General features: G+C 38.2%; 1 protein-coding gene across 1 annotated transcript; it reads right to left on the bottom strand.

Moving 5' to 3' along the window:
• Positions 1 to 60: 60 nt before the first annotated feature.
• On the bottom strand, positions 61 to 22,289 carry LOC4338511 (anaphase-promoting complex subunit 1). The gene is made up of 37 exons (XM_015784617.3): positions 21,886 to 22,289; positions 20,290 to 20,353; positions 19,760 to 19,844; positions 19,397 to 19,668; positions 18,612 to 18,717; positions 18,373 to 18,530; positions 17,531 to 17,718; positions 17,390 to 17,459; positions 16,261 to 16,431; positions 14,407 to 14,882; positions 13,161 to 13,620; positions 12,755 to 13,087; positions 11,833 to 11,916; positions 11,402 to 11,494; positions 11,220 to 11,279; positions 10,565 to 10,663; positions 10,275 to 10,415; positions 9,958 to 10,038; positions 9,279 to 9,350; positions 8,014 to 8,085; positions 7,069 to 7,162; positions 6,906 to 6,988; positions 6,275 to 6,331; positions 6,113 to 6,190; positions 5,888 to 6,009; positions 5,622 to 5,782; positions 4,750 to 4,826; positions 4,562 to 4,675; positions 4,287 to 4,388; positions 3,668 to 3,808; positions 3,136 to 3,309; positions 2,182 to 2,245; positions 1,969 to 2,108; positions 1,728 to 1,876; positions 1,521 to 1,599; positions 1,334 to 1,432; positions 61 to 837 (listed from the first exon to the last, which is right to left on the bottom strand). Exons 1-37 carry the CDS (start codon positions 22,122 to 22,124, stop codon positions 442 to 444), a joined length of 5,454 nt encoding a protein of 1,817 aa, XP_015640103.1. The 5' UTR covers positions 22,125 to 22,289; the 3' UTR covers positions 61 to 441.
• Between the last annotated feature and the right edge of the window lie 4,820 nt (positions 22,290 to 27,109).

Below are 27,109 nucleotides of genomic sequence, written 5' to 3'. Positions count from 1 at the left end.
AAGTCTCATTAAATAGGTTATAATTATAAAAAACGAAATGATATAATAGAATCACTAGCCTGAGAAACAAAATGTGCTCTATTATAGCTCAATTCGTAACCACCAGTTTATTGAAACCGGTCGGCATACACTGGGAACCCATGTTGCATTGAGCCCAAATGTAGCAGTTATCAAAGGCTCAAACTAGGCTCACTCATTCGGTCATTCCTATTCTAAAGCCAAAATGGACACTTACATCTAAATGCAACAGGATCATAGGGTACAATATCAGATGGCAATATGAGCATTGCAAGGTAGGATCACATGATTGAGGCCTCCACACAAAGCCTTGGCATTCCAGCACTTAGGTATGATCCTTACTAGTAGATAAGAACAATGAGCCCTGATACTATTCAGTCCAGTCACAATCGGCTCACTCGTTGCTAAACGTTTCTTGCATTTTCAGTGCAAGGTCAAGCCCTCGTGACCATGAGTCATGTGAAGCTTCTCAATCTCCATGAGCCCCACGAGATGTGTGGTTGGCAGCAGGAGCCGAAGAAGCGGGAGCATGGACAAGCTGGTCCGAGTTCTGGGCTTCACCTTTTCAATTGCGGATGACACAATATGGGGAGGTGGGATGCTGTACCACTGGAGATACCAAGAAAGGAGCACTGCTTCGTTTTGTGCATCAGGCCATTTGCCTTTGTTCAGGTAATTGATGAAGCTGTCATGCAGGTTCGGCAATTCTGCGAAGATGTACTCTATGCGCTTCATAAGTGATTCCAAAAATGTGGACTGAATAATGCCTCCAGTTGTAATTCTACCATCAATCAGTGCTTCATTATAGGCTGATGCAACCTGCACGTTCAAAGAAAGATCATAATATCATTACCAAATGTTGTTCATTTTCTAATCTATAAGAAGGAAATAAAGGTACAACACATCAGAGCAGAAGATGTATGTGAAGCTGCTATGGTATATGGCCAAGAAGTGTATCATAGCACAGCAAAAAATATTAGTTTCAAATCTCAGCACAACAGCCAGTTCCTAGCAAATCTGGGATACAGAACAATTTAATTTTTTTTTGTCGAAACGAGGTAAAGTATGTGAAAATTGATCTAATAGATAAAGATATCTTCAACAAAGAAGCTGGCAAAACAGAATCCTAAAAAAGACAAAGTACAATAAGAAGAAGAGAAACAGCATAATAAAGAGAAAAAATAGAAACTAGTCAATTTCTTGAGGTGGGACTAGGAATTTTGCTGGAACCATCTTTCCAGAAGCTCTGTGAGTAACCCAAACTAGTAACAAAGAGAACATCGCAGATCTGGAGAACTTAAAAGCAAGTACTAACCTTCAAGCTGGAAAGGAAAAGAGAATCAGAGAAAGGAAAATGTCCAATCTTTAGATGCTCCCACATTGTCTCAATTATTGTGTAAAAACTTATATACACCTGGAAAAGAGATAATGATGACTAAATACATGATAATTCATGGGCACTGGAGATTTAACAAAATGTGAACAAAAATTCAGTAAGAAACCTGCAATAGTGCTGGCCTATCCTTGCTCATACATTCATAAAGTATTTGAGAGCAGAACTCTTCAAAACTGCCATTGCGCCTGCATTTGGACATTGATAACTAAACATTAGAAAGCAAGCCAGACACTGATGCACCAAATAGGTCGTAGTGATTACTGCATATATAAAGTAACAATCAAACAAAGAAAACATCAAAAATATCACTTGCCTGTCCTTCCATGACTGACAACACAGTTTTGCAAAAGCTATCAAGCTTGGATTAGCAGAAAATGTGCTTACTAACTGATCGACTCTAAGTGAACTACGAGTAGCACTGTTTGCCTGATTACTGCAGCTCGTGGATGGTGTATCACAAACCTAAAGATTGATACAAAACAGTCAAACTACATGCCAATAGAGAAATATTAGACACATAGTCTTTTGTCAGAAGAGCAAGAAAACAATATAACCTCATGCATTGCTCGAGAAAGCAAAGATTGGCATCCAATTGGATCATCTGAGTAGGAACAAGATCCAACTTTCCGTTTTATATAGAGTACTCCACCATTGAATGGGTCAGTCCTGTCTCCAGATTTCCACCATGGCTTATCTATTAAAGAGAGAAAATATAAGAATACATATGTTTTCTGAAGAAACATGAAATATTTAGAAGAGTTGCATACCTTCAGGTGTAAGTGTAATCACCTGAGACCAATATCTGGGTCCACAAACTCGAATGTTCTTCAGCTGCAACAGAAATAGCCTTTTCAGATTGTGCAATTCATTGGAGAGAAACCCAGTCTGGGTGTAAACCTGCATGAACTTTCCATACAATTCCCAAAATTCCAAAAACATTTATAGATGAAGAGAAGAGATACTGTATGATCTTGATTTCCATGACCAAAGCTGATTGTGTTTGAACTAAGTGAGAGAAATATCTACTACCTCTGTCCCAAAATAACATCACTTTTTACCCATCCTCACATACCAATATAGAACCAAAAAGACTAGAATGCCCTCCACTTTATCAAATCCCCATGCAATTGCTCCCCACTTTATCCAGTCCTAATGCTTTTGTCCTCTACTTTTACAAACTCCAACGCAATGATCGCTTGAAGGATGAAGTTATTTTGAAACAAATAAGATTGTGAAAAATGAAGTTGTTTTGGGGCAGATGGAGTATCTAAAAGGAATGATGTTGAACAGTGTAAACCATAACTTTTGGATTTTCTTGTGTATCCCAAACAATATCATATTTGATATCAAGTCTGCACAGTCATTAATGTCATTTCTCTAACAGAGCGACACCAATAATTTCAGACTTTTTTGCATCCTGAGGGCATCCACACAAGTGCACACATAATAGGTTTTGCACTTGATGTTTGCCCTTTAAAAGATAGCATTACTATTTTTTGGTTTTCCATTAACTTCTATTCATAAGTTTATAAGTTAATGGTAAACCGAAAATAGTAATGCTATCTTGTTCACAGTTGGAAAATAATTTGTAGATAGATCAGTAAATTTGCTGTAATTTAGTGTCATCTGACATGTTAAAGATGTGTTTACTTGTCTGAAAGCTTTATATCGTTTTCAGCATAATTTTTTGCAACAAACAAATGTTGTTAGAGTCCACATACCACTGAGCGCTCTGGCAGAAGACAAGGTGTCACTTCACAGTAATTAGTCTCGTCATAATACTCCGTTTCAGCAACTGTCACTTCAAGAGGACAATACACCGGAAGTCCTGTGTCAACATCTACTGTCTGAATCCATCGAGGTTCTGTAGCTATTACATACAGATGCCTGAATGCCTATTTACAGTACCATACAAAGAACATTAGTTGTTTACAACAAGGGAAGCTACCAATATACTCCCTCCATTTCAGATTATAAATCGTTTTGAATTTGGTCAAAGTCAAACAACTCCAAGTTTGACTAAGTTTGTAGACAAATATAATAATATTTACAACACCAAATTAGTTTTATTAAATCAATAATTGAATATATTTTCATAATATATTTGTCTTGTGTTGAAAATGTTACTACTTTTTTCTACAAACTTGGTCAAACTTGGAGCAGTTTGACTTTAACCAAAGTCAAAACGACATATAGAACTCAGAATGGAGGGAATAGTGAAAAGTGTAGAACTCAGAATTATAGGAAAACCACCTGGAGATGACAGCGATTATCATTTGGTCCAGTAGGCAAACGTGGGTAAAGGGTGATGAGTAATGCGGCAACTGCACTATTTGAAGTTGAGAATGTGTGTGTACCACCTCCAAGGAATAAGAATCCTATAGCCAAGCTTACCTGCATTGTAGACAAGACAGGTAAATGCACAGATAGACCTACACATCGTAAATGACCTGCCGGAGCTATCTGTCCAGATTGCTCAGTGTTCTCACAAAATAAGCTATCAGAATGTTAACAGACTGCGATTGGCAGATTTATATTTGAACTTCATGCAGTGATGAATTAACCATATGGTAACTAAGATCTGAGTACAGTTTGCAAACTTGGGCATATAAACCAGACAAGCTCTCACTAAACTATCCAGGATTCCTATATGAACATCAGGTCAAATATAAACATAAAAAGATGCTATTTACAGAATGAACCGGTTGAAATAGTCCCAGGTTAGTTACAGGAATCTGGAGGGTCTTTTGGCAGGAATAATTCAAAAAAAGTTGCCCCATTAGACTTCTAAAAAGGGCAATGAAATAATCAGTCCTCATCTGGTTTTGAATTTAAAGAGAACACAGTTGTTCATGACAGTAATAATACTCACAGCCATCTGCAGTCCATAATTTACTTGTCCTTCTGCAGAACTTCTTCCCCTCAGATAACGCAGTAAGCGGAAAGTTTGTAAATGTCCAGATCCTGCCATTACCTAACAAAAAAGAAACACAAATTACAAAAACAAAGTCGAGAAAATTGATTTTATTATAATGATCACCCATATTTAAGATATGTAAAGCTAAAAGACTTCATGAAAAGCTTGAAATACAACAAGAATGTTGTACCTGTTATACATAAAACAGAGAAATATGCATTCTAACTAACCAGTGATAGAGAGAGAACAATAAGATGCAAGCAGAGCTCAAGAGTTCCACGATCAACATGCTGCAACAATCCCTTTGGCAATATGCTTGCAGTCTGAATAGATATGTGTTTGATCTGCATAAGAAATATTAACAATATTATCAGAATCCAATATAGGAACAACATTGGATAGGCATGTATGTCGGTACCTCATTGAGAAAATGGACGGCATAAGCGTAGAGTAGTTCTTGGGCATCACTATTTCTACTGCCAGCATATTTGAGACCTGAAATTATTGATAACTGCTGTAAATGGCAGAAAAATTTGCTAGGTTCATAAGAATATTTAATGCCATTTCTACTGGTTAACCAACACCAATAGTCTTGTGCATTTGCAAATTTAAGTAAGTTCTATCAATGAAATGCAGTGCCACCAGAAGTACGAAGGCAGTAACCAGGATGGTGTTTAATGAACCCATAATCAATAAATAATAGATAGTTCGGCAAAGGAGATGGCATACTGCAGCAACAGGCCATGCCTTTAATGACAGATAGAGAAGCTTTGCTGCAAATTCAGGAAGGGAGAGAGTTGAGCTATATAATAGGCTATAGCTTCTGTGTTTCCTTCCCTAGGAGTTAACGTAAGCCAATAGATATCTCTTCTCAACTGAAAGAAGTACTCGATGTTGATCCACCCGTCCAAAACAGTGAAGAGGGACAGCTTTAAAGTCAACTTTTAAGCAAAAGAAAAGCTCAACAATTCCAGAGGGGAAAATGAAGGTTAAGAGGGTTAGCCTATCTGTAGGTATGGTTAGACTAATTAGACAAGCACTGGTCAATGGATAAGTGAAAAAGGGCAACATGTATTTCAGAGAAAAGGTGTCCCTAGTTCAATCCTGCTCTCAGATTTACTCAGAATCATCAGATAATCATTCACCCACTTATACAAGCAGACGTGGGACAAAGTCAACACATATAAATGCTATTTCCAGACTCCCAGATCACATATAGCAAGCAGTATAGTAATACTGGCAGGGATAGGGTGAAGAAAGGGATTTACAGAACAAATGTTGATTTCTCACCAAGTGCAATGCATGCTCCAGTGACAATATTAACATAAGCTTGAAACAGAGCTTCGCTATCCAATTCATCACTGTCCATAGCCTCTTGACTCGTATTGGAAACACCAAAGTTGACAAATGAAGGAACTTGAGACTCAACCCAATCTTTGGTAGGTTGTATTCTACGAAATAAAAACAATACTTAGCTTTATGCCAGTTTACTGGAAGTCCGTTGATGATTTATCACAAAGCCACACTAAGATTTCAGATTGAAATTGCAAGATTACCTGTTCCACAATATTAAATTCCGTGCTACAATGCGAAGCATTACAAAATCAGGTCTCACATACTGCAGATCAAAGTGACTATTGGGAACACTGAGTCTAGCTGCAATTTCTTCTGACTCTGCCTGTAAAATGGGCATTAGTTAGGCAAAACCCTAAGAATCTTTTCTAAAATGTAGACTGTTTCTAGAGGATTTAAAAAGGATACAAAGGACTAAGTGATGTTACTTTCAGAAATATCAAGGCTAGAGCAATTATTGCTCCAGGTGCAGTAACATCAACATTTATTTGTGCTCCTTCCATCATCTGTACAAACAAGATAGTAACAGAAATGAAATATATGGTTCACATGTAATTTATGGATGTGCCATGACTGCAAAGAGTGAGTACCTGTCCGGTGTTGCCACTTTGCTCATCAGCAGCTATTGCTGCATTTAAGTGTTTTTCCTGATAATATTAACAATAATTTATAAAACCATTAGCAAAACTGAATTGCTTCACAAGATGAGAATGCCATAATATAAAGCAAAAGGTATCAAACAGAGGTAGAAGTTAATGGGGGTACAAAGTCCTTGTCTCCTGGACCATGTAGTATGCACCAGTACCATAGTGGGAGGAGATACACTGTGTGTAGGAGAGGGGGGAGATACACTGGATGGCGTGAATTGGCACAGCAAGCCATAGACGCCATCCAGGCTTAAAGAGAAGCCTTCATCTTAGTTTGTATTAGGGCTGGCTCTATTAAAGTAGTTCTACTCCTGGGCTCCTGGCTTATGGTTGAAAACTTGCAATCAAGAAAAAAAAAACACAATCTATCTATCTTCTCACCACTCTGCCAAAGGTGACAAGATGCACAGAACCCTTGTCATCCCATTGAGCATAGTTGTTATCTCCATTCTTTCCGTACTATCAAAACTCACAAGTCATGACATGCTTTGAACAAATACGCATTAAGAACCAACCATCTTAGGGCAGCACTCAGCATTAGATAAATAAGGATAAAGGGCTAATAAGATCTTACATGGTAGACTTCTTTACTGCCAATGTATTCAAAAAGCCGGTCCAGGAAAGTGTCCATGAATCCGAAAGCATTGCTTCCACGACCTTCAACAAAAGCTTCGGTTATTTTTGTGCTGAAGTGCCAGCTTAAGATATGCAACATGAATCTGTCAAACGAAATTCACCTAATGCAACAAGTCCTAATGCAGAGCCTGCAGCAACAGCATAGCCTTCTCTTTCTAGCACATTATCACCACCACTTCTTCGGCCAATCTCACCCTGAATGTAATGAGCACAAGATAAGTAAAAAGAAACAACATTAGGAAAAGGAAAAAAAAATATGACCTAGTCCAAATTGGTTCATATATTATCATGTGCACAATGCCACATCAATATAGCCCAAGAAGCTGGTAGACTTTGCTTCGGATTCAGTTTAGTTCAATTATTTCCTTATCTTTAGTTTGGTTCAATTATATCCTTCTTTGTACCCTTAGTGTCTTTTAGATTGGTTTGTTACATCCATGATTCTATTTAAGTGGACAGCAGATTTATTAAGTAAAGCAAAAGGATGAATAACACTGTCTCATAGTCCCTACAGTTCTGCAGATCATTTTCTTAACCAGCTACTCTAGATCTATTTCCTTGCCAGTTTGTGCCCTCGTTCACCTAAAGCCATTCTACAATCCACTCGGATAGGTCAGTGTCAGATCTCCCTCTGAGCCACAAACAAACCAAAAAAATTGTAGATATGAAACCGCTGTGAGGGCAAAATATCCAACTCCAACAGGAGATTAAAAAAAAGGAACATATTTAGTATTTCTGCTCTGGCGAACTGATAGAATATTGAATGCCAAAGGAAAAGATTAAGTGTAGATATGTTTATAGTATACTATGGCTTTACCCCATAGTCTAGGATTGGCCAATGGGGCACTCATGACTGTCTTGTGTGTGTATATAACTCTTGCAGACAAAATGTGATGAACAATTGATATTTGTGGGTAGCTAATGTCCTTTCCCTTACCCTCTCAACATTAGTGTCATGGACAACTGAAATGAAGTGATCCTTTGCTAAAAGAAAACTAACAGAAAGTGAAAGGAATCCCAATCATATAGCACGGCCAAGAAAGTACCAGAAGAATTTTCATGGTTAATGCATGTGCTGACCCTTCATAGAGAAGTCCAATTCCCATCACTGCTGCTGACTGGAAGAATAGAAAATATGAAAATTTTAAGAGCAGATGGATAATATTTCCTGCAAGAAGGCATAAATTGCAGGGAATGTAGCTTACCCGATTGATAAAAAATTACAACAAAAAAATATTAGGTAAAAGCTTATAATCATGAATGATCAATCACTCAATAGCAGGTGACAGGGATAAGAAATTGCTATTACAGACTACATGACAACAAGATGGCAAAGAATAAATTATAAAAGGCAGAAACCCACAATAGAAGATTATCTTGATTCATTCTAACTCTGGTGTACTCCCTCCGTACTCGTAAAGGAAGTCGTTTAGGACAGCGACACGGTCTCCAAAACACAACTTTAACTTCTTTTTTCTATAAAAAATATTTATTGAAAAGTGATATATGTATACTTTTATGAAAGTATTTTTCAAGACAAATCTATTCATATAAATTTTATATTTTCAAACTCAACAACTTGAGAGTTAATCATGATTTATATTCCCAAGGTTTGACTTAAACATTGTCCTAAACGACTTCCTTTATGAGTATGGAGGGAGTACAGTTCAAAGGTTAACACTAGTCATACCCACATTAAATACAACCTATTCTAATATTGAACCAAAACTAAAGCCAACAAATCAAATGCTAAGCATCACTTTATATTTTCCAGATTTTGGCCCATAAAGCCTTTGCTTGTCAAATGCAGAAAAATCCCTAGTTGAGCATCGTAAGTCGAAATTTCAAAATTGCATTTGCTAAAACTAGTAACGATATAAACCTACTAGGAACCACATTATCTCTGTTCTTAGAACAGCACTAGGTAAAGAGCATGCATTATAAACAAACTGCACAATGAGATTTTAGTACTTGGTTAAAAATATTTTTCATCTCATCTGTCAATAACCAAACAAATTCTCAAATTTTTTACCCCTTCGGCGAAACCCACAAAGGACCAAAACCTACTGAAACAAAAATCATATCTTACTAGAAATGTTCATATAAGAGTTAAATTAAGACTGTGCTCCACCCAAACATAATATTTACAAATAATTGCCTGGTCTAGGATCCATTTCACTATCAAATATTTACAACACGCAACAGTATACAACATGTGAATGTAAGACCTGTTAACTCAAGGATCACATGCTGAGAATCCATAAAAATAAATGAAAAACACAGTAAGTCATTAGCTAATCGCAAATGCTACCTGCAGAAGAGTAGGTAATTCCAACTCTGGCGTAGAAGATGGATGCCGGGAAGGGACATGAAAATAGAGCATCTGAAAAATTGCAATCAAGCCAAAAGCAGTAAAAATCAATTTGGCAGTCAACAAAGCAGCACATCCCCATTCAAAGTGACCAAACAGAAACAATACCACAATAAACCTGATTTTTTCGACAACCTAAGGAAACACTGAATGACTAAAGTAATTGTGCCTTCAGAAGGAAAATAAAAAAAAAAAAACAGCAGGACAAGCAGGTGGTTTTAACCTCATCACTTCTAATAGCAAGTTCTGAGAGAATTAGGAGTTATTTATTTGGTTTTTTTCTGTTAAAAAAATGTATTTGGTTCTGTTGAAAAGGGGTTTTTGAAGATTATCTGCTATATATGTCCAATGAGCATTGGATGTAGATAAGGAGGGAAAACCATTGCTGGCAGAGGTCATGTATACAATTCACTATGCATTCCTATAACAGATGGAATCCACTACTTTGAAAAGAAAAAAAGAACAATACATAAATCTGAAAGGAAGACTTGTCTAATAAAGAATCAGTCAGGAAGTCACCATACATCTTATTAGATGGACAAAGCTTACCAATTTGACAGCAATATACTTTTGAGACGTAATAATTGTACAGGTACAATGCAAAAGGAGGATTGCGTACCTTTGAAATTGCCGGGTGCATTGTCCCCCTATTAGATGCAGCCAAACCAAGTAGCAAACCAAGTCTAGTTATATCATGCTCCTGCGGTAAAGTAATAAAAAGGTTATACCATACCAATAAACAAATAATGACATCACAACCCCATTTTCTCCTACCATTTTGAGTACGGAAGTAATCAAAAGGAGGACAAAGTGCTGAGTGGTGACTGAGGTGCAAAGTGGTACAGAACGATTTAGATATAACAATGAATACTTGAACACAAAATTAGTGAAGCCAGTTATTTTCTTTAGTAATGGAACCAAAGGACAAAAGGCCACCTGGGAGAGATATCGGTAAGCGTCGGTCATAGTTAAAACTCGTAGATGTTCATGCAAACCAAATGCAAGAAGCAGACCAGCATGAGTAAAATTTGGTTCAGAAGGTCTATTATATTGTATCCAGGTTCTTAACATTTTCTCCTGCAAATAGAACATGACTGTTACACATTCACAAGTAGAAGGAAATACAGAGTAAAAGGTGGCAAAGCATTTGCCAAGAGTTGTGAACTTTGCAGCTTTTGCTACTGCTGGGTAATATGGTTTATCTGTTTTGTGATAGTCCAGTTTACCTGAAAAGGAGCAAGCCTGAGCCCAGCAGCGACACCATTGTGAAACTCAGCCCAAGATTTGAATTCTGAGACGCTTCTAGTACTTAGGTCAAGATTAACCTATATAAAATAGTGTAATAGGGTAAAGAAAGTTACAACCAAGGATCTACGATGAAAAGATGTTGTAAAAATTCAGGGGCAGCGCAGCGTTCATGTTATGAGGTGAGATAGATCGAAGGTGGTAGCAGTGGCAACATGATATTTATCGCCCTTCCCTGCTGTACATGGGAAGAAATGCAGTTGGATGTGGGGGTTGGTGAATAGGCTTAGCTTCTGTTGCTTTGTTAATAAACTGGTTAAATAGAGTACAGCTGACATGAGTAGCCAATCAAAAGGACTAAAAAGAGCGTCCAACCAACCCTGAAATATCACAGGTAGCTTCATATCATTAACTAATATGGGTTGCTATCTCTAAGACTGGCATATGCAGCAGTACCAGATATGTTGTTTTTCTGTCATGAATAGGGGAGGCCCCGTTCCACGCATGACATAGGCAGTGATATTGCAATTATATCACAGTATTAATGCTACATGGCGACGTGAACAGTTGATTTCTTCAGAATGCAAGTCTACCAGAAAACAGATAAAATTTGAGTTACATAAGAGGTAACATTACTGTTGCATTCTGTTGTGCAGGCAACCGACCAGCCAAAACAAGCTTTGGGAAAACCAGAGCCTGCAGCAAAAGAAAATGGCCCCATAACAAGATGACATAGAGAACATCAACTGGCCAAGGTAGTAAAATACTGGATAAGATGCAACCATAACCATCCGGTTATAATGACTGTGAAGTCATACCTCTGTTAACAGTGTGTAAGTTGTAGCTAAAGTAAAAGCCCCACGCCCAAAAGGTAAAGCTGTTGTTCTTTGTGCAAAGTTCCATAGTTGTTGCTGAAAATACAAGAAATAAGTTGGGACAAGGTTACTCATAACTGTTGAGATCACGATAAGAACTGAATTAGTACCCTGACAAAAAATGGTTTTTACCAGTATTTTGAATATATAAATACTTAAGAAAACTGAAATGACATATCATAAAGAAATGAAAGATCCACAGAGCGGAAATGCACAGCATATGGAGGAAGGTCACAGTGACAATGGGAGCATGGTCTTGTAATTCGAATTTAAGCAGAAACAATAATATAATGTGATAATAAATGTAGTTGTTAGGTGAAACGATAATTTACTATATGTAGTCAGTAATTGCAATCAAATAGCATGAAGAGAACCTGTTGTAGATCCTGATCAGACACACTAGGATTATTGGGTGTCTGTATTGCCACAGGTCTTGCTGAGCATAAGAGGCGTCTAACCTAGTTAAAACAATATGATAGAATAAGAAGCAATATATAAAGAATATTAGAATAAACACTATCAAGCCAAGTTGACGGACAATGACAATATAAGGTTGAAAAAGACCGGTATATCTTATGCAAGCTAAGTGATTGTCCTGTTGTGGATGTGTCAAGGATAGATATGTATTTAACTCCTTGACAAAAACGACAGGTCATTTACAGTCACGGAATTACAGTGGTCAATAGCTATGTTCATGAAACTATTTGCACTTGCACCTACAACTTTATATATCAAAACTTATTTTTTTCTACAACTATCGTGGGACATCAGAAAACTACCACAATAGCACACGATTTTTGTCAGAAACTGTATCTCATAGGCACTGCCGTTAGCAACAGGACAATCTGATACAACAAGCTTGCATGTCATACACAAATACAATGCTCATGCTGTTACAGTGTACCATACACCATGCCATGCGCAAGCTGGCCCTGTGTGTATGACAGATGGACCTGACCTGTCAGATGTCCCATGCTAAACGAAATGTTCTTTTATGATAAAATCATGTGCTACTGTTGTAGTTATCCCAAATGCTTGGTAAAGTTGCTGCAAATTTATAGTTTGGACAAAACAGTTGAAGTTTTCTGCAATTTATCTTAAGTTTCAATTTCAGTATAGTTGTAATATCTCCATGTGGGCTCAGCAACTTATATAGAACTTAAAGGAGTGAAAGATATGCAGCTGTAGGGACAATCACTTGAAGTAAGAATTGGACTTCAGTAGATAATACTACAATTTAAATACAACAACTCAAAAGACAACTGTAGACCAAAACAACAAAATACCAAGACAAACCTCATTCAGACGTAAATCACGACCATATCGCAGTTGTGTTGTTGAGGTGAAGATGTGTTCCATTCCATCTTCTACAGATCTGTAAACAGAATCAGTATCCTCGGAATTCAAAATTTCTGATGGAGGGACATCCAATGCAGTCGTCAGTACAGTTACAGGTTGCAAATGTAGCATATATGGGACTGATATTGATGTCAGATTATCATTGTTCCAAAACCCATTTTCTCTCCTTCCTGACCCCATCCTTGCCATAGCTAGATCATCCCTCCCAACAAGAACATAAGCAGGTGCAGGCCAGTCATCTGGAGGAGACTCACGGCATTTGTCCAGTGCCTGTAATATAAAATGATATCTTAAGAAAAATTCAGTACCAGCTTATAACAAACAGCAATGATACTGGACAGACATGGCGAAGCACAAGAGATACTCCAATTGGTAATAAATCCAATTGTTGGCGCCCAAACTTCTCAGCAACCATAGTGAGAACAGTAAGTTCCTCGGTGTTTCTGGCTGAACCACTGGCTACTTCACAGTAGACACCAGAAGAGAGATTTTTTCCAATCCTTTCTGCTCCTAATAACAAACTATAAAATGACACCACTTTTCTGCCCCAGCTCACAGCAGAACTTTTTTCCTTGCACATTAGAGCAGGAATATCATCTGAAGTCTTCAAATCACAGCCATGACGGAGACAGTTTTCAAGCCAACGAAATAAGCATGGTGGAGCTCTTAAGGCAGTAGCAGATGATAGGGAATGGAATTCAACCAAGTTGTCAGGAAAGTCTCGGCAATAGTAATCTACATAACTGTTTTCACCAAGGGACGAAGCAACTCTACATAACAAGGAAGCAAGACTAGCTAGATCCCTGAAAAGGAAACCACAAAGCCAAGATAGTTTAAAATGGATCAAGACAGTTTGCCATATACATGGTAACAACAATGTGCTGATATATATAATCGAAAGACATCTCAACCCATTCAAGATCACATCAATCTTATGTTGTAGATCTAGAAAAGCAGCAGTAACTTGCTGATATATGCAATTTTTTATGCATAGGATCAGAAAATATAATCACGAACACCAAACTTATTGATGGTTGAAATGCCTTCTTGCTGACACTGAAACATAGATTCTACCACTGAATATGCTAAAAGAAAAATATAGTCCCATTAGTCAATATCCCATTAACTAGTTGCTCCACCCCTAGAGAAAAAGCAAGTGCTCGTACTACTGCCGTATTGCGGAACTCTAAGCTCTTCATTACCAGTTGGTAGAGGAACCAACCTTTCAAGAACTTAGATGTCCACTGATTAGCAGCATGTATGTTGTAAATATCTGTGGCTCTATCACATAACACCCACACCTCTGGAGGCAAGGCTCCCCTGAGTTCTCTTCACCATCAAGAGAAGAAAACTAATTGTTTTGCCAAATTACACAATTATTGGGATCCAAAAATTATATTCTATGTAAATTTGGACCACAAGCTTACAAGAATGCAATACATGGTATGAAATATAAACAAAAACGTGTACCAAACATTTAAGGTCACAGGAGTTGTATAGTAATAATAAACAAACATCAACATGATCACACTTAGATAATCAATATCAACAAACAAAACATTTAGACAAAAAGAATAGGAAGCGCTTACTGTTTCCTCAAAATATTCAGCTTCAGGTTCTCATATAGGGCATGCAATGTGTCCAAAGTTTCACTTATAAACCGAATATAAAATGAAACATCTGCACTATTTCCGTCTTGGGGGAAAGAGTGGAAACTCATGCTGCTTGTATTATATGACATAGGCAAAGAGGTTCGGGATTGTTTGCCGTACTTGGCGTGGTGCTTGCTGTTGATCAGAAAGTCCCAAGCTGTGCAAGGCGATTCGGATGATTTAGCTGGTGAAATCTGTCCATATTTTGCACAAATCTTTTCTACTTCATAACTAAATGATTCCCATTCTGAATCCACATGAGAGCTCGAACAAAGGTAAGCAGCATCACTATCACCCCAGAGAAGAGAAACAAAATGACTGTAAAAGCAGCTCTGCAAGCCCTCTGCCATTGCGGTTATGCAGTCACCAACCAGAGAAGAGGAAGGGCTCTTGCGTAATGAACATCGGAGCATCTGGAGAGAGCAAAATATGTAAAAATGTTCCATAAGATCAACTGAAAGGTAAAACCGTAAAAGTCAAGGCATTATCCAGTTGGAGATAAAATGAGCTTTAACATCAAAGCCACATAAGAGATAAGAACGTGGAAAGGAGAATAGTTTGTAAGAACAATCATATTTTGTATAGATTAGCCCCCTTCTGCATTAGTGACAGGTAGCCCCACTGATACTTCTTGAACAGTTCAAGTAGGCAAGTTATTATGGGCATTGACATTGTAGCACCAACAGTAAATAAACAATAATGAAATTGGAACATCAAAATGTGACTCTCGGCGATTAGAAGAAAGGCTCATGTCAGTGAAGGTGAAACCAGACGCAGCATATGCTAGGAAGTCAGAACGATAAGAATTTTAGTAATAGCATTGGTCCATGTCTAACCTTGTGATAACTCGATCTTAGTCTAGATGGGGTTTGCCACAAAGGGTGTGGCCAATAAAATGATGGCCACAAGTTAGGGAAGGTTGGGCAAGAAATTGAGTCTGACATATGAAGCCATTTTGGCTAAAATAAGTGGCAAGCCAGAGCTGCATAGGGGGCAGTCTTGCAGGATTTCAAACCCACTCAATCATAATTGTAGTTATATTTATAAATATATTTTTGAACTGGTGGATGAAAAATGAACTAATATGCAGGTTTTATGTGGGATAGTGCACTAGCCAATTGCATCCTTACAACTGTGGTAAGCTAGCAATAAATCAAACAAATGCCCAAGAAACTGTGCCGCTGCTAGCATGCCCAACATTATATGGCCCCTTGAGAAGTCTTTAGGGTTAAAACATAATTAATAAAAATTAACAACCGAATTTAAGAGATAACTGTGTCACTTGCGCAAACGAAAGAAACTGCAAGGGAGGTTTAGAGGTATATCCACTATGGTCACTTCAGTAACTTGATGCAGATTATAAACTAAAATGGCATCAACCATTGCCTTCCTCCGCATAAATGTTGTGTTAACAAAGAAAAGAATATGAAGACAGTTGAAGTCAACAACCTTTACTGAATGGCAAACAACATAGCCATCATGGATAAAATCATAAAATATATAAGTATAACACCAAATCCATAGCATCAGTTTTTCTACATTGCATAAAGAAGCACATCAGTATGAACTTCTGAGTTCTAACACGTCACACCTAAAGACTTGACAAATAAGCCAGCAAATTGCTACCAACAGAAAGACTATCCCCAATTTTTTAATGAACCCAAACATATAGAAATAACCAAAAATCAACACAACAAAAAAAAACTTAGAAAAACACAACCAAAATACAGCCAGGAATTCACACCATTCTAAGTAACCACAAGTATACTAAAGCAATATATGTCAACCTACCAGACCATTGCTGCATGTCACATTTATACGACCTTCAACAGCATCCGTTATGCTTGTGATCTCCATATCAGAGTAAAACTCTGTAACCCCAGAATTTAGCTCATAATTTGAAAATATACCCTTCCCCAATTCAGTAGGAAGAGTATATCTGCAGAGGCACTGCTTTCCAGACTGCACTTGACAAATAAAAGAAGAGCAAGAATTACAGTTTGAACCAGGACTTAGGGTGCTTCTTGCAGCTTGCACCATGTTTAAGAAAAGTCTATGGTTTGCACCATGTTTAGAATATTGTTGCACTTTGGCCGCCTTTTGCCCCCTTCTGTTTGCTGACAAGGACAAACAAACATCCACCTTGCTAACCTTATCTAGAGAAGCATACCTGAGCATATTGCACCGGGTAAATTGCAATCACGGTTCAGACACTAAATAAACCATGATTTATTATCTGTTGCCTATGTGGTGTGAAATATGGATGTGTGAAGTAGTGTCATTCATCTGTATTTTTCTATAATCCGCAGTGATGCTATGATACATCCGGAGGTCACGCTGTTTATTCAACAAATGGCACTGGATATTTAGTTAACTTATTTTGCCGTGAAACTTACCCATTGTGATGGATTCATGCTTTAATTCTTTGTTTGTCCATGAAACTTACTAATTCTGTGTCCTGACATGATTGCAAATTACATGGCACATGATGCACACAGCTTTTCTAGATCAGGTCTAAGGTAAGGTGGCTGCTTGTTGCGCCATGTCAGCAAAAGAAGCCCAGATGGAAGGGGGCAAGCTAAAAACATGCTACTAAGTGAAGCATTATACCAAAATACATGGTGCAAATTTAACACTTTGCTTAAACCTGGTGCGAACTGCAACAAACACCCTAATATTAAACTGAAACTAGAATTTAATCATATACAACAGAAAAGCGCAGCTGCTATTATGACTACTAAAGCAATGGAGAACCAGATTTGTCACATGAATGAACTAAAGGTCATGTACACAAAAAGAAAGGCAGCTGCTAGGGCATTATTTAGGATCAAAATGTAAAGGAGCAGAAGGAACATGACTTCATAAGCATATGAGCATGATGAAAGAACGTATGCCTGCAGCATGACCACAGTGAACATACATAAAGAAGTAGATCATTGTCAGGAGTTAGAATGAGGATGTCCGTAAAGGGAAGGACTCCAGCCCATGCTCTGCAAGATACAAATAGCAGCATTAAAAATAGTTCCTTGAGGATTCAGAACCATGTGCTAAGGCAAACCACCTTGGGCGAGTTACGACAACTGGTGCAGCAGCTAATGCAGGAATGTTCCAGCTCATGTGAGGTTTAATATCTCCAAAGGATTCTCCATTATTCTCGTCAACTTGAAATCTCACAGCAAGCAATATTTTTTGCTCATGAAGTAAAAAACAAATTATTGGTGTACCATCGATGTCAGTTGCCAAGAAAACCTGGTAGGAAATTGGAGTCATTTCCAAAACATATCAAAGAAAATGATGGTGGTAAAATAATTGCAAAGTATGAACAAGTAAAGGGAAACAATCCCATACAAAAAAGGGAAACAACAGAGACAGATATAAATTATGTTTAAACGGAGTTTGATTATCTTATTACGCAAATTTCATAGGGGTACACTAGCGTCAGGCTCATGGAAGGCCTCTAAGTCATCATGAACACTCCCTACAAAAAAAAAAAGTAAAGCTTCACTAATGCCCATTTGGTAAAGTCCTTCAACTGGCACGGAGCACATTTGACAATTGCAGAAGAGAGGGGGAAAGGATCACCATTGTCCTATTGTACCTAGAATTCATCTATTCAAAGCTACAAACAGAGACCCTGCAACAAAGAAATGAGAAGTATATATCGGTTGTGGCCATAATCTATCCATGCCCCATTTTTCTTATTATGTTACATTACATAATGAATATCATTTCAAAACAACCTCTTCTTTTGTGTTGATCTTAACAGCACAAAAAACGTGTTACTTTGTCTAATGAATCAATCAGAAAACAAGCAATACAACATTGAAAGATATGGCCATAGATGGAAAATGGAAAATATGACAGAAAAAAGAGCTCTTTTCATGAAGTTGGAATGGAGCAAACCTTACTAGCAGCAGATTGGGAGCATTTCCCCTGCCATATCTTACGGAATGCAAACTTATGCATAGAAATATCACATGGAATTGGGGGCACTGCATTGTCATTGATTTCTTCCTGGTAAGTTGTACCATCAATTTGCCAAACAGAGTGCTGAAATTTTCCTGCCACATGAAAAATCAATTTTCATTTCAAGCCACAAAATAATGGGAAATGTAAAGATCAAAAAATTGAAAAAATAGTACCTTTGTGATATGATGCCATTAGAGGTACTATATCACTTGTCCATATAGTTTTTTCATCAAAATCTTTCATCATATCCAACCTGCCCCATTCTTCAAAATATGTTGCCTAAAAATATTTGGTCATGATGCAACCAACAAAATGGATAAAGAAATCAATCAGACTTCTTATATATTCATAAAATGTCCAGTGAACAATGCATGGAATACAGATAGAGATAGCATATTTCCACTGATATTCCCTACAACTACAAAATCATGACCACAAGATAATAGTTGCAAATACAAGTGCACTTTCAAAATCAATATAGCAGCATATTTTTCTCACAGAAGTATTGCTGGCTATGTTGGTGACAACTTCAAACTTTAGATCTAAAAATGTGAGGACACCTTATAAAAATCACAAAAGCAGTAAAATAAGCAAAATATGTGCACCTTTCTGTTTTGGCACTCAGTAATAGTAAAAGGAAAACATGCCACCATGGAGAAATCAATGCATTTGTAATCTACCAAATTTGAAGGAAGAGAAGGCAAATTCATCTCAAAAACTTGCATCATGGTCAAAAACATACACTTCCTCTGTTTCACATTACAAAATGTTTTGGGTTTTGAATAAATTCATGCATGGATCGATGTATGTGCTTCATTCATATATGTGTCTGAATTCCTATGGATGTTACTGAATCCAGATGAGAAATGGAGAGGCCAAAACGTCTTATAGTGTGAAACGGAGGGAGTAGTACATATATATATCTGAGGCCCTTCAAGTGGATGCAGCACAAATATACCTGAGGCTCTTCAAGTGGATGTTTCAAGATGAGGTGAGACGAAAAAATAGCCCCATCAGCTTTACTGACAGTCTCCAAAGTATTGACTTGGGATGAAACATTGTAATTCAATCCAAATTCCTTGTTAGGACGAATTAAATCCCTCGATTTTAGCAGTGAAGTTGAGGATAATACCATATGGCCTCCATCAGTAGATTTCTGAAGTAGAAGGCCAGAAGGAAGAGGCCATATTGATGAAACAGCATATGGTAGTGGAATACTGGCAACCTCGCCTGCAATTTAAATCATGTGCATGAGAAAATTAAGGGATAATATTTCAGCGATCATTTGGCACTACACTATATAGTAAGAGGGTAAACTCACCATTTACATTGTATATAGATAAAGTATCGACCTGCAGAACACATAGAAGTGCGTCACGAGTTTTGTCCATCCTACACCAGCAGGCCTACAGTTCAGTTCAACATCAGCAAATGAGCACCCATTGTAGATTTTTAGTAATCAGAAGCATGCTGCTAAATGAAAAGAAAATGCACTGTAAGCTAAAAAAGGATCGTATTGCTTCATGTCAACATGCTCATTTTGTTCTCCGGAAAGATCAACAACCTAGTACTGTACAACTAAAATGTGTACAGAGTAGATAGTTGAAGCATTGAAGGAGCAATTTTCAGCTCTAGTAAAAACATTGAAAACAATTTAGAGGTGCAGGAGAATAAAGAAACATGTCTGTACAGAAACAAAAAAGATCAGATTAAGTACTCAGAGGAGGAAACACATCGAGCACAGAGAAATCAGCAGTCACAGTTCTAATTTTATGAGCAATTATATGAAAAAGAAAAAGATAAGGGAAGATAGTTACTTGTTAAACAAGCAAAACAAAATAGTCAAAATACCATTATGACTGTATTTGGTGAGAGGTATCTTTTGTGGACACGTGAGCCGGCACTCCATATTATCCTGCAAGATAGGGAAAACATGAACATATCATACTGATGATACAAGAAATCAACATTTACCAAATGAAAGAATCAATTGAACTACAAAATTCAAGTAGTTAAGCACAAAATATAGTACCATCAACAAGATATATAACTTCATATCCAACTTATATATTAAAAAAAAAACTCGACTCTATGGGGAGGCATCCCCAGAGCATTTCCACTGTAAGTCGAAAAACATGCTGGATGCTGGAGGCCCAGGACACAGTCGCATTTAATTCTGAAAGCCTTTTACTCAGCGAGGTCAACCTTTGTTTTGCACAACCCAGGATTCAAGCCCTGGGCGGGTAGCACCACAACTCGGTGCCTAACCACCACACAACTAGTGTGTTCCCGCTTCACCCAACTTATATTGGTGTGTTTTCATCTAAATCACTGCAAACATGCAGGTCAAACTTTGGCATGAAAGAAATGAAATAAATTATCATCAAAAAGAAATTTCCCACTTCACCCAACCTATATTATGTGTTTTCATCTAATTCACTGGAAACATGCAAATCAAACTTTGGCATAAAAAAATGAAATAAATTATCATAAAAAAGAAATAAATGAACTCAACTTCCATCCCTTTAAATTTAAAACAGATCGATCAATCAATTAAACACACAAGTTCATGCCACATTTTTCAGATATCAATAGAAACAAAAATCCACCTAACCAATTTCTTTCTGCTAGCATCTAGTCTGCCATAGATGCCTTTGAGGCTTTGACCATGCTTAGCTAAAGAGATTAAATGTATTGATATGGAAATATGCATGATGACGAATCTAATAATATCACTAAATTTGGTGACTCTAAATGTCTATGTGAATATTAAAGTGAAAGTTTTAAATATGTGCATGCCTCCTAGGGTGACTACGGAGGAGCATTCCAGAGTACGACATTGACCTGGAAATGCATTGTGCTTATCTGCACGCTGAAGGTAAAATGCCCTATTGCGCTCACATCTTTGCTCTTTGACCACTAGAACAAATAGCAGCATATAAAATATAGAAGCCAATACGCAGAAATGCATTGGGGACACATAAGCATACTACAAGTTCTAGTAAATTAAAAATGAAGTTGCATTACTTAGGCCCTGTTTGGCTAATGGGATAGGGAAATCATTTCCCATCCACTAAAAGACATCTTTAAATCTTAACCATTCATTCTCCCTCTTCCATTTAATTCTAACCCTTCATTCATTTCCCAATCCCAATTCCACTCCACATTTTCCATTATCCAAACACACCCTTAGTGTGAGTCTGCAAAACCATATGCCTCTCCCGGACGTAGAGATACAAATGACTTAGAGGTGGAAATCGAACAATGAAATTCAAAGATTCTTAATGCATAGTTGTTGCTACATTTCGCTGCGATCACAGAGCAATAAAGTCAATTCTGCCCATTTCCCCCATTTCGACGGGATGACAAAGCTTAATCATGCCCCCAACTCCCAATCCCCACCAACAATATACAGTCACTGTAGAGCGGAGGCGATGTCGTGCGCACCGATTCCCACGGATGAAGAGCTCGTGGTCGCCGTCGGCGCCGGAGGAGGAGGAGGCGGCCTCCTCCCCGGGCTCCGGGGCCGGGGAGGCGGCGAGGGCCGGGTCGAAGAGGAAGTAGTCGTAGTCCTGCGGCGGCCGCTCCCCGGGGCCGCCCTCGCCGTCGGCCTCCTCGGCCGCGAGCCCGTGCGGGCGGAACTCCCGCAGCACCGTGAGCCGCCGCGACCCGATCGCCGGAGCCATCTCGCTCTCCACCGCCGCAGCCGCCGCCGCCGCCGGCGACGAGGTGGAGGGGAAGGAGAAGTGGGGGAAAAGCGCGGGGCGTTGTCCCGCTCGTCGAGGCTTCCAAAATTTTTTTTTTTTGCCGCGGTGGCGGGGGCGAAAGGGGAAACCCTAACGAGAGGGGACAAGGAGGAAAAGAAAAAATAAATGAAATAAATAAAATGCATTTCAGTTGGGCCTGGGCCGTTTGTCGATGGGCCGGACCAGTGATAGGGGGAATAAGTTCATTTGGGTTCCCTTGAGATATAATGCGTGATAGCGCACTAGCGTTGCTCGAGGCAGAGACGCGCGGTATTGCGACGTCGGCACTTGGAAAGGTTCTTGCGGCGGCGCGTCTGGAACAACAGAATGGGCTGTCTATAGTTCCACACTAAAATTAAAAGTTTAAAAAAATTGAACTATGTGACGAAAAAGTTGAAAGTTTGTATGTGTAGAAAAGTTCAATGTGATATAAAAGTTGAAATCTAAACAGAGCTATGCTTTGCGTAGAGATACCAGCGGGGCGGCTGCGTGCAGTTGAGCCGACATATTGTCTTCCTTCCCTGACCACGCTGGACGGCTGTTTGTGGTTGTTTCTGTTGCAACGCATATTTTCTGTGTGATCAAATTAGCACATGATAATTCACTAGTATAAGTCCGGCCATCCTTGACGATTCATATGTGTCGAGCTAATGCAACCTTTTTCGGATGACTCATCTCTAACGGTTTAAAAAAGTATCATGTTTAAGATATGACTATCGGGGATGGTCCGTCACCGATATGTCATCTTTGTGGGGTCGTAGTTCTAACACGTCACGGATGACCTATAACGAGTCACAAACCATGCCCCATCACCAATTTAAAGTCATCTTTGTCAGATCGTAGACTCGTAGTTCTAACACATCGCATATGACCTATAACATAACAGGTCACAACCATTCCCCGTCATGGATAACATGTCATCCGTGACAGGTGTAATGAGATAACCCATCAAAGATGAGAGCACTCATCCGTGACGGGACTTAATTAACACCCTTCACGGATAGCATTATCCATGAAGAGTGACAATCACGAACCATCACGTATGAGGAAAAATTCAAATGTTTGAAATTTTCAAACAACCTTAAATAGAGACATACCTTATGACCTTAAAACTAATAATATTTAAATTTGAGATAGTTTACATGTCTGAATATGCCTTATAAGTGGTGATAGCTATTTTGAAATACGTAATTTTGAATTTTTCAAATGATCTCAGATGGAGACATAGTCTATATCAAAGTCAAAGGGTTCGATGAGATGTACAACTTTCTAATTGACAATATTTTCATTTAAAGTTGTTTTCATCTCCGAATAAGTGTTACAGGTGATGTGATATATTTCAAAAATATTTTTTGAATTTTTCAAACGACCTTGAATGGAGATATACCCTACACTAAAGTTCTAGAGCTCGATGAGATCTGCAACTTTGTACTTGAAAGCATTATTATTTAAAGTCATCTAGAGTTTCAAATTTGTGTTTCATATTTGGACAATAGTTAAAAGAATAACATCTGATTACCAATCAACATGTGGTCTGTAGGTGAGATGGTAAGATTGGTTTGCATGTGTTGAGAAGTCTTATGTTCAAATCTCATATATGACATGTATGCATATACCATTTAGAATATGCTAGTAATATTTAAAATATATTTTTTAGGGTTTTTATATATTTAAAATTCAAAAATTGTAATTCTCGTACTTATGAACCGTCACTTATGAGAGTCATCCGTGACCGTCTTTTATCGATAAAGATGATTGTCATCTGTGACGGCGGCCGACCCAACACAGATGACTTTTCACATAAGTGACTTTTGGTTCGTGTGTACCCCTCGCCGACACAGATGAGGCTTCCCACCCATTACAGATGAGCTATCCCGTGCTAGTGATTAACAGTGAAGGCAAACTCCTTGGATCCATGGATTACAGACACAAGAGGTTAAAAACCAAATCACAGACATGTGATTAGTTAGCAAATACTGACTGCACTTAGGCAGTTAGCATTGTCTCTATCACTACGAGACATGCCTTCCTGAACCGATGCCGGTCCGGTCTGGTCTTGATAACTATGCCCGTAATGCATCCTTCATCAAGGTACTGCTACTACCCCTCCACAGCCATTTTCATCTCTACCTCTTGATAATGTTGTTTCCAACTTTAGATCTTTAGGAGTTACTTTGGGTAACTCTAATTTTCCTATTTCTTTCTCGCTTAATGCCTTGAAACATATTGAGGTAGATAGATCTAAAGTAGGAACCAAATCTAATGAAAATAACCAGACCAATACTTTTGTGTCGGAGATGGATCCTTTTATGTCAAGTGATGACGAGGGCGACGATATTGATGGTGCCCTACCCGATCACTTAGTAAAGGATATTTCAGAGATTGATATGGAGGATGTGGACCAAAGTAACAAAATTTGTGACTTATTGGTTTCCACTAGAAAATCTAAATCATCTTCAAAAAGAAAAGAGCGAAAGACTCGTCCCAAAAATCCAAAAAAACACCAAAATGGTTTCGTCATGATAGGTATCTTTTGGAATTGCAGAGGTCTTTCAGATTTGACTAAATTTCGGTATGTGGCAGATATACTTAGAGAAAAAAAAGCTCGACTTTGTTGCGTTGCTTGATACAAGAAAGGACGAAATGTCAAAGACAAATTCAGATCGCCTCACTGGAGGTGCTGATTTTGTCTGGCATTGCCTTCCACCAAAAGGAAGATAAGGAGGGTATACTTCTTGGTATTAATGTGGCTATCTTGGATCTATCTTTAATTGTCGAAGGGGGTTTTTTTATTAAATTTCATATCAACAATAGGGAGGATAATTTTAAATGTATTTTGATGGCAGTGTATGGTCCGGCCCAAGATGGATTTAAATCTAGTTTCTTGGCGGAATCAATTTGTACATGCCAACAAAATCATCTACCCACTTTAATAGGGGGATTTCAACATTATGAGAAGTAGTGCCAAGAAAACAATGATCGATACAAATGCTCGTTGGCCTTTTCTCTTCAATGCTGTGATTGATATCTTTGACTTAACAAAAATCACTATAACGGGCAGGCAATTCACTTGGGCAAACTCACTTCCTATACCGACATACGAGAAGCTAGAAAGGATCCTCACTTCCATAGAAATGGGAATCCATATACCCTCTGGTTTCGGTCCATGCTCTAGATATAGAGGGGTGTCATATCACATGCCTATGTTCCTTGACACAGAGGAAGCGGCTTTCGCTGGAAACCTTAAGCAGTTCAAGATGGAACTCAGCTGATTTTTGTGGGACGATTTTCATGAATGTGTTGTCGAAGTTTGGAATAGACTAGTCAAGGGTCGTAATGTAATTCAAAGATAGAATAACAAGATGAGCGCTTTACGTCGATTTCTTAGAGGTTGGTCTGCTCATACCAATGGCATTTTTAAACAGAAAAAAGCTCATTTTCAACAAACCACTGACTCTCTGGACATCGCTGCAGAGGCTAGACTCCTTTGGGATCTAGACTTCTTCTTGATCAATCGAGGGATCATCTCACAAGCCTACTTCATGAAGAGGAGATTAAATGGTACCAACGCGCAAAAGTCTCGGATGTACTCTTTTGAGACAATAATACAAAATATTTTAACCCAAATTGCCAATGGCAAACATAGGAAGAAGAGGATCTTCTTTCTACACCAGGATGAAGGAAAAATAGGGGGCTGATGCGTTGAAAACATACATTACGAATTTCTACAAGAGACTCTTTGGACTACCAAAGAAAATCCGTTTTCGCTTGATGAGACCATAACTGAAGATATGGCTCAGGTTACACAAGTAGAAAATAACTTCCTTACTGCCCTTTTCTCAGAGGAAGAATTAAAGGAAGCGATCTTTGCAATGGAGCATAACAAAGCTCCTGGGTCAGATGGTTTCCCTGTTGAATTTTACCAAAAATTTTTGGGAAGTCATCAAGCATGATTTGCTTAATTTATTTAATGAATTCTATTCTGGCGGTCTTCCAAGTTTTGGTTTAAATTTTGGGGTGATTACTCTAATTCTGAAAGTTGAAGAAGCAAATCGAATCTAACAATATAAACCAATATGCTTGTTGAATGCCAATTATAAATTATTCACTAAGGTCGCCATAAACCGAATTAGTTCGGTGGGTGACCATGTAGTGAATCCAACTCAAATTGCCTTCATGCGTGGGTGAAATATCCTAGATGGAGTCATCATCATACATGAAACAGTTCATGAGCTACACAAGAAAATGTTGAATGGGGTGATATTCAAAATTGGCTTTGAAAAGGCCTACGACAAGGTCAAATGGCCCTTTTTGTTACAAACTCTACGGATGAAAGGTTTCTTGCCCAAGTGGATTTCTTGGATCGAATATTTCATTTCCGGGGGAAGTGTGGCAGTCAAAGTCAATAATGACGTGGGGCCTTTTTTCAGACTAAAAAAGGCCTACGGCAAGGAGACCCTCTCTCTCCAATCTTATTCAACTTTATTGCTGACATGTTAGCCACCCTTGAAAAATAGGGCCAAAACACAAGGGCAGTAGAAGGTCTCATACCACATTGATTGATGGGGGACTGTCCATACTACAATATGCCGATGACATAATGCTTTTTATGAATCATGACCTACATAAAGCTCAAAATATGAAGTCGGTGTTGCTGACCTTTGAACACCTATCAGGTTTGAAGATCAACTTTTATAAAAGCGAACTATATTGTTTTGGCTAAGCGCTTGATTACAGATATCAATATAATCAACTCTTTGGTTGCTAGGTTGGCAATTTCCCTTTCCAATATCTTGGCATCCCGATCCATTACAGGAAGTTAAGAAATGCAGAATGGAAAGAAGTGGTTGAAAGATTTGAAAACAAATTGAGTAGCTGGAAAGGAAAACTTGTCTCGTTGGGAGGGTGACTTGCGCTGATTAACT

Source organism: Oryza sativa, chromosome 5 (genome assembly GCF_034140825.1).
Source record: "Oryza sativa Japonica Group chromosome 5, ASM3414082v1".
Lineage (NCBI taxonomy): Eukaryota > Viridiplantae > Streptophyta > Magnoliopsida > Poales > Poaceae > Oryza > Oryza sativa.
Note: the sequence above shows the minus strand (reverse complement) of the source record. Positions and strands in the feature narration are given on the sequence as shown.